This window comes from Podarcis erhardii (assembly GCF_964252035.2).
Source record: "Podarcis erhardii genome assembly, chromosome: Z".
In the NCBI taxonomy this organism is placed as follows: Eukaryota; Metazoa; Chordata; class Lepidosauria; order Squamata; family Lacertidae; genus Podarcis; species Podarcis erhardii.
Window position 1 is genome coordinate 50,896,819 of NC_138504.1, and position 8,570 is coordinate 50,905,388.

At 51.5% G+C, this 8,570-nt stretch overlaps 1 protein-coding gene and 1 pseudogene across 2 annotated transcripts in view; one reads left to right on the plus strand and one right to left on the minus strand.

The window, feature by feature from the left end:
• Positions 1-8,570, minus strand: part of LOC309333337 (steroidogenic factor 1-like) — a 44,485-nt gene that overhangs the window by 4,633 nt on the left and 31,282 nt on the right. The window contains exon 4 of the mRNA XM_081846709.1: positions 7,614-7,788. Coding sequence (XP_081702835.1) covers positions 7,614-7,788 — 175 coding nt within the window. The remainder of the gene's footprint in view (positions 1-7,613; positions 7,789-8,570) is intronic.
• LOC309333850 (U6 snRNA-associated Sm-like protein LSm3 pseudogene) lies at positions 388-3,321 on the plus strand (annotated as a pseudogene). The gene has a single exon. The product of its transcript is annotated as a U6 snRNA-associated Sm-like protein LSm3 pseudogene (transcript).

Genomic DNA, 8,570 nt, shown 5'->3' on the forward strand with positions numbered 1-8,570 from the left:
TCGCTTTACTGGCCGAGGGAGCCGGCATACAGCTTCCGGGTCATGTGGCCAGCATGACTAAGCCGCTTCTGGAGAACCAGAGCAGCCCACAGAAACGCCGTTTACCTTCCTGCCAGAGCGGTACCTATTTATCTACTTGCACTTTGACGTGCTTTCGAACTGCTAGGTTGGCAGGAGCAGGGACAGAGCAACGGGAGCTCACCCCATTGTGGGGATTCGAACCGTCGACCTTCTGATCGGCAAGTCCTAGGCTCTGTGGTTTAACCCACAGCGCCACCCATCTCCCAACAGGAGGCAATGATGGCCACTAATTTGGAGAGCCTTGATGGAGATTTGGACAAATCCATGGAGGAGTAGGAGACGAGCCACAGTTACTGCACTGTGCCTCCGTGGTCAAGAGGCAGCGAGGCTTCTGAATACCAGATACAGGAAAACACAGGAGAGGAGACCTGCTCTTGTGCAAGGATCCTGCTTGCTGGTTTCCCACAAGCATCTAGTCAGCCACTGTGGGAACAGGACTAGATAGCTCATTGGCCTGATCCAGCTAATGGCTCTTCCCACCTTCATAAGCTTCATCTGCCTGGATGAACAAGGACTGACCTCGCCAGCCTAATGCTTTGCGGATGAGCATCATGCTGGTAAAGGCTATGCGAGACAAACAAACCGTATCGGACAATCAGTTCTTCTTCTTGCATTATGATATTCCCTAAACAAACCTTCACTTCAAAGCCACTCTGTTGTGTTCCTCTCTAAACACCGGCTGGAGGGATTGGGGCTTAATCTGTTTGGCCTTCCCAGGTGACAGAAGGGCTCAGCTAACATGGAAACCATGATGCAAGGTGCCTGAAGCAGCTCAGCCAAAAAGCAAGGGGTAGGAGGATGAGAGAGACAGGTGTGAAGGTGTAGCGATAAGCATATCCCTCTTAAGCTGTGCACCTGCCTGAAAATGTGCCTGCTCGTGTACACTGCTCTTGAAAACTTGGCAAAAGCTGCCAGTGCAAGTGTCCTTCCTTGGGCCTGACTTCATCCGCTGAGCGTGGCCACAGGGGCCAAGCAACAGCAGTGGGAGGGGGCTCCAGCTCAGGGGTGGGCAGCCACCTGTTCTTGCCACGCTCACAAGGGGGAGATGAGGCAGAGCCTTTTCAAGGCTAACTGGGAAGACACAGCGGTCGCTCTGGGGGTGCCACCAAAACCTCTCCTCCCTCCCTCTCACTCCCAACACTCAGCCTAGAACCACAGAATTCTGGCCTCCCCTCCAAAAGGGAATTGAAGGGGCTTTGAAAAAATGGTGGTGGACCAGCAACAAACCACAAATACCGTAGAAGAGCCCTTGGATCTCATCAGGCTTGATGAACGAAATGATGTAAAAATGAGAAATGACCGAAAACTTTGAGGCAGATTATTTGCTTGTTACCAGCACTTAAATATGATTTGGGGTGATGTTGAGGAGACCGTGACAACAATAGAAATGGATGAAGAAACCTATGAAGAGATTTATAAATCTACCGAAAGGAATATTCTGATGCTGTTTGTCTGAGGAAATGGGAGTTGTAGCTCCTCCACTGAGGGTTTGGCTGAAATCATGAAAAAAATGGTCATCGTTTCAAAAATGTTGGACCTCTGGACACTGTCTTCTGATACCCTTAAACATTAAGATTCTGCCCTTAATTCTGAAAGACCATCCAAACCTGACTGTTGTGAAGGCGTAAGATCATTTGGCATATAAGTTGATATAAGAGGTTTTTTCCGAAATAACTTAAGTGCAGGTGTCTTTATGTATCAAATCAGTGGATATAACCATTTTAGTTGCGCTTGTGGCTGCTGATCTTTTTAAAGAAATAAATCTGTTTGGGTTGTGTGTTATTTGTATGTACGTGTTTATAAGCACTTTCCCCATTTTGGCGGTGGGGCGGGAAGGGCATTGAAGCATTAGAAAAGGTTTGGGAAAGGGCCGTCAGAATGACCAAGGTAGAGCCATGGATGGAGGTTTCAGCTCTGGGGACTTTTTGATTTGGAGAAGAGGTGAGTCAGACGCAGCGTGGCAGAAGTGTATAAAACCATGGAAGGCACAGAAGAAAGAGGGAAGTTATTCTCCCTCTCTCAAAACAAGAGAACTCCGATGAAACTGGAGTTTGCTGGCACTGAAGGACAGCAGAGCTCCAGAGCCTCAGGCAAAGCACATTCCAAGCCCTGAATCTGGTACCTCCTGCAGGTGAAGCAGGTGCAATCCTGCAAAACGACGGCATTCCCCTTAAAAACAGCAGTGAGATTTTAGTCCTCTTGGTCCTGAAGAAAGGGCTGGTTTAAATACCTCACCCTAAGGCTTGCACACAGTTCCCAGGGGATACAACCGAGCCTAACCACCTGTAACTGAAAACAACAACAACAACAACAACAACAACAACAACAACAACAACATATTGCTTCCTGCTGCATCCCACCTGGGTAGAATTGTAGGCTGCAGGGTCCTTGGGGCAGGGACCTGCCCTTGTGTCCTCTGTAAAGCAGTTCTGGAAGGCCTGGTGCCCTCCAAACATTGCTGGACACACAGCTCCCATAGTCCCTGACCAGGCTGGCCAGGGCTGATGGCAGTTAGAGGACTGCATGGCTCCCATCCCTATAAAAACACTCAGGACTTGCTTCTCTCAGCCGTGGCAAGTTCTGGACCCAGCCCAACTAAAGGCCAACAAGGTCTTCCCAAAAGGTGGAGTGCCAGTATCACAATGGCATTGGACAAATCTGTGGTGCAACACTTCTGGTGCCCTGGCCTCAAAAAGGGATGTGCAACTGGAAAAGGTTCAGAGAAGGGCAACCCAAAGGATGAGGGAATGGCAAAGCTGGATTTAGGGGAGCACAACCAGTTTCTCTGCACTGGGCGCTGAGCTGAGAGGGCACCGTGGCGAGTGCTGCAACAATGTGAAAAGGAAGGCAATGGGGGGGGGCTGGATTTTGGCATTGCACAGGGCGCCACTGAAATTTGGAAGCCCAAAGTTCACTGGGGACGTAGGGACTCCCCTGTGAAGAAAGGTTGCAGCAATTGGGACTTTTTTGTGTAGAGGAAAAGTGAGAAAGAGGCAGCAGCAACATCAATGCTCATAGAATTACACGTGGCACAGAGAAAGCGGGCAGAGGAAAACTTTTCTTCCTCTCTCCTCACGCCAAAACTCGGGGATAGCCAACGAAGCTGAAAGTTGGAAGATTCAGGACAGATCAAAGAAAATACCGTATTTTTTGCTCTGTGAGACACACTTTTTCCCTCCTAAAAAGTAAATGTGTGTGCGTCTTATGGAGCGAATGCAGGCTGCACAGCTATCCCAGAAGTCAGAACAGCAAGAGGGATTGCTGCTTTCACTGCGCAGAGATCCCTCTTGCTGTTCTGGCTTCTGAGATTCAGAATATTTTTTTTTCTTGTTTTCCTCCTCCAAAAACTAGGTGCATCTTGTGGTCTGGTGCATCTTATAAAGCAAAAATATGGTACTTCTTCACACAGAGAAGAGTTTAACTATGGAACTCCCTCCTGCAGGAGGCAGGGATGGCCACCGACATGGACAGCTTTCCAAGAGGATTGGAACGACATCTGGAGACCTACAGGTGGAGAACCACTGTATCAGCCTTTCTCAACCTGTGGGTCCCCAGATGTTGTTGAGCTACAACTCCCATCACCCCTAGCTAGCAAGGCCAGAGCTCAGGGATGATGGGAGTTGTAGTCCAACAACATCTGGGGACCCACAGGTGGAAACAGCAGGAGGGGAGAGGGCACTCTCTGACACTTGGCCGCTGCTTATGGGTTTCCCATAATGGGCGTCTCACTGGCCACTGGGAGAACAGACTGCAGGTCTGGGAGGGCCACGGGCCCCATCCTGCCTCAGGGCTTTTTCCATGTTCCCCTGACCTGGGCCTTGTGCTTAGCACCTGAGGTGCTGACTGCCTCCTTTCATTTCTGAGTCACTGCTGGGATAATCAGGCACGCAATTATGGAATCTCTTCATCTGCATAACATTATCGTGGTTTTCGTTTCCAGGAGAAAGAGGGGGAGGGGGACACGCAGCCCTCACACTCGCACACCCTAGAAGTTAGGCTGCTGAAGCCTTCTCTTCCCTACCACCCCCCCACACCCACACCCACACCACACACACACACTTTGAGGTGGAGCAACAATAGAGGGTTCGTCTTGATCAACTCACCTGGTTTGCAGAAGAAACCCTATTCACGGTTTAATTGAATATTTGAATAATCTTTTCATTCCTGCAAGGCATAAAGAATGTTGTCCAAATAACATCGACGCGCTCCATTGAGAGAGAGCGGCTGCAAAGACTCCGTCCTGCGACAAAAGCAGCCCCACACACAGGCGGAGCTGCCGAGACAATTTCTATGCCCTCAAGAGTTCTTTGCATTCAGCGCCGCTTTTGTCTGCTGGAGGCTTCTGATAAATTGCAATCGCTTAAGGGAATGCAGGCGCATAAAAGCCGCTCTTGCTCCGCATCCCCTCGAGTGGCTGGCTGGAGAATGGAAGTCAGGCGGGCGCGTGTGGAGGGGGGGGGGTCAATCCATTAAGCTTCTATTAAGCCCTTCTGGAGAACAAAGCTAACCTGTGCCGTCCCTCATAAATATTGCTGTTCAGAGGAGCCCTAATTTTAATTAAACCTCTTTTACCTGCTCAGGAGAAAAATCTATTTAGACTCAAATGGCGCCCTTTCCTCCCTGCTCTCGCACGCCTGTGTTTGTGCATGCGCGCACACACACACACACACATACACACAGATGCCAAGTGCAGATTGTGAGCTGGAGGGAGAGAGAGAGAGAGAGAGAGAGAGAGAGAGAGAGAGAGAGAGAGAGGACATTCTTTTCTTCAGGGCAAACGCAGCCGCATATATAAGCGAGGAGGTGGCAGCTCCCGTACAGCCGAGGGCACACGGCTTGCAGCATAATTGGCACCACGCTCAGAGAGGGAAGTTGGGCACGGGGCATGGGCAGAGGGCAACCTTTTGTTCCTGGTTTTCTTCGGGGAAGGAGAAAAGCTTCCACACCGGCAGCTGGAAGTTTTAACGCAATGCGCAAAAAGGGAAGGGAAGGCATCATGGAGGTGGGGGGGGGTCGTTTGCTGCGAAGCCAAAGAGAAACACCAGTTGCTGAAAACCCACAGGAGGCCAGAGTGTGCTGGCACTCAGGTCCTGCCTATGGGCTGCCCATTGGGGCATCTGTGAGACCAGGGTTCTGGACTCAATGGGCCCCCTCGGGCCTGACCCAACGGCAGAGCTTGTTTTATATGCTCTGAAGAAGATCGTTTGACCCAGAATTCTTCTGGAAGGAGGAAAGGAAGCCCTTCCTCACACAGTGCATGATTAAACCATGGATCTCTCTCCCCCAGGATGGCCACCAACTTAGATGGCTTTAGAAGAGGACTGGAAAAAGTCCTGGAGGAGGAGGAGGAGGAGGAGGAGGAGGAGGAGGAGGAGGAGGAGGAGGAGGAGGAGAGGGCTATCAAAGGCCACTAGTCACAATGGTTATGCTCCACTTCCACCGTCAGAAGCAGAGGTGTCTCTGCCTTCCAGTTGTGTGGAGAGAACCCTGTTTGCTGCCATTGCTCAGTTCCAGGGCTTGAAACCTTGCTCTCTTTGGGAGTGGGGACGGCTGCAGTTCCTGTCGCTTTGCACCTTGTGGCTAAGGGACAAGGCAGGGAATTGGTGGTATTTAGAATCTTTTGAGCGTGTTAAATCTCAAGCAGCCAAACCTGCAACATTCTCTTGCCTGTTTATGGAGCTTTGAGTTCAAGATCAAGGAGCTAGAAGAGCTGCGCGTGTCTAGACCAGTTCTTAATTTCCATTATTGCTCAAGTTGCAACCTTTAGCTGGCGGTTCTGACTTCCATACCCTGGTCTCTTGACCACTGCAGGAAGTGTCCCTAGAGGGATGCCGTACAGAATGTAGCATGAAACAGTTTCACAGCTGTGCCACTCTGCGGCTGGGTCATAACTGGCTGAGGGGAGGCAGGTCCATAGCTAGGGGGTGGTGATGTGGGCCCCCACCAGGCATGCAAGCAATGGGGGGGGGCAAAATCAGCTTAAAATATGTCCATAAATATAAATATTGATTATTGCCTCATAAGAATAGGGGGTGAATTGAATGGGGGGGTGGAGGAGAGGTGGAAAGAAGAGCTAATTTGTCCATGGCTCGGGGGCGCAATCTGGACGGTTTTGCCAGGGGCGCAAGATCAAGTGCTCTGGCAGGAGGGAAGAGTGTTGATGTGCTCAAGCCCTGCTTGTGGGTTTTCCACCAGGGCACCTGGCTGGACAATGTGGAAACAGGAGGTTGCCACTGGTCTCATCCAGCCTCGATTTATGCAAAATAAAGAGGCTTGATTTGCATTCAGGTTGCACAATTCAGGTACAGAATCCCGGGCGGGTTTTAGGCATGAAACTGGCAAACACAGCATTTGCCGGAAGGAGGAAACTTTTCTGAACCTTTTTTCTCAAAAGGAGCCTGGACAACAGCTTTGGCAGATGTCCAAGAAGGATACTGCGGCCGGTGTCATTTTCCTCAGAGAACTGAAGCGCTGAGCACTTCCACAGAACAGGCAGAAGCTCTGCATTTCAGTCGCTGGGTTCAGCTGCCAAATGGCATTCTATGGGTAGAGGCTGGGATAAAACAGCAAGCCTGAGAGCCCAAAGAGCAGCAGCTGCTGCCGGTCAGTGTGGGCAACGCTGGGCCGGACAGACCAAGAGCCTGAGACTTCAGCACTAACTTCCCAGTGCAGAAACGGTCACTGCTTGACCCCTGCCGCCCCAGGGCTGGTGCGCAACCTTGCAGGCCTAGCAGAGGCAGCCAACACCACCCTCAACCACTCCTGGTGCAACCATTTGTAGGAGAGGTTGTGGGGGGGCGGAAGTGTCGCTCACACCCACACAGATGGCCCTGCTCCACTGCCATGCGCAGGGAGGGAGGAGGCAAGGCTGCCTGAACTGGTGCAAATCAACTTCTGAGCAGAAAGAAGGGGTCTTTGGGGGCAGGGATCAGAGGCAGGTACCAGTCAAGACAAAACTGACTCCTTTGCAGACCGCACTCCCACATTTCCCTGTCAAGGTCAGAAGTTGTGCACAGTTCCTCTGGGCGATAGGCAGGGCTGTAATCTCCAATGGCTGACCACATTCGAGGCTGTCCCTGAATTCTTCGGGACACAAACACAGATGAACAGTAACTGCTTCATGGCCTCAGCTCTCAACAACACGCTCAAGGAGACCGCCAACATCCATGTTTTTGGAAAGGCCTGTCCAGCAATGTTCCAGTTTACCAGCTGCTGGAGGCCGCAAGAGGTCGGGGGTGGGGCCCTCATTGCTTAAGTCCTGCTTGCCTGGGCACTGTGAGAGGAAGAGGCTGGACTCGATGGGCTGGTCCAGCAGCCATGCTCTTAAAACGTCCTTCTGGCAGTAGGGAGAAGGCAAAGACAAAGGGGGCTTCCAGCCCCATCCGCCAGACAGACGAACCCACAAGCAAAGCAAGTCTCCTCCAAACGCCTCTTGTGGTTGAGATCTCAGGGTGGGAGGGGGCTCTCCATGTCAGCCCCTGTTTGCTCTTCCCAGGTCCCTCGCTGCCCCACCCACGCCCCTCGGCACTTACCAAGGCTGAAGAGGATGAGGAACTTCAAGCAGACAAACTCCTGCCTGTCCACCTGGAGAGAATGAAGGTGAGCCACCAGCTGGTGCGCTCTCAGCATCAAGTTGTTCAGGATGGATCCCGCCTGCATGGTAACAGTCGACATGTTCACCTGGAAGAAAGGAGAGGTGGGCAGGGTTCAGGACCCCCGAAAAGTACCATCTTGTCAGGGGAACAAGGAGGTTCAAGAGCTGGGCGGTGGGGGACGACCTCCACCAGAAAGACTTTTGAGCAAGCAGCTGTTAAGGCAGCAGTTAATGGGCTGAGTTGTTGACTAAATTACAAGAAATATGGTTATATCTGGGTGCTGGCTGTACACAGAAGGATAAGCAATAACGACCAAAGTCTAACTAGCCAGGAATCCAACGCAGGCTGACTCACAAGTGATGTCCCTTAGCATCCCATAGGGCTTCCTCCCAAGTAAGTGTGCAGAGAACTGCAACCCAAAGTCTAAATATGTGCAATGGAGTACTTGCAGATTCTCTTCCCCCACCCCCGGCCTCTATCTCCCTCTCCCGTGGGGCAGGGGACCTGTGTCCCCTTACACTCTGTACGTTCCTGGCAAGTCATCGTTCTTATCTACCCACAGCAATAACAGCTCTCCATATCTGCTGTTTTTTATGTAGCCAAAACTGTCCCAGCCATGCTTGGTGGTGGTGGTGGGATTTTGGGGCAGAAGAATGTAGAGGGAATGCCCACACACACACACACACCCAAAAAAACCCAGATGCCCAGTGGGCAAAGAAGGCTGACCAACTTTGGGGGGTGGGGGCGATGAGACAAGGGGGGTGGGCATGGGGAAAGGAAAGGAAGTGGCCAGAATCCCGAGCAACAGCGGTGGCACTTCGCGCTACGACATTTTGCTGCAGCATTTCTGAACAGGGCCATTGCGGAACCTGCAGACACTAGTGCTTTTACCTC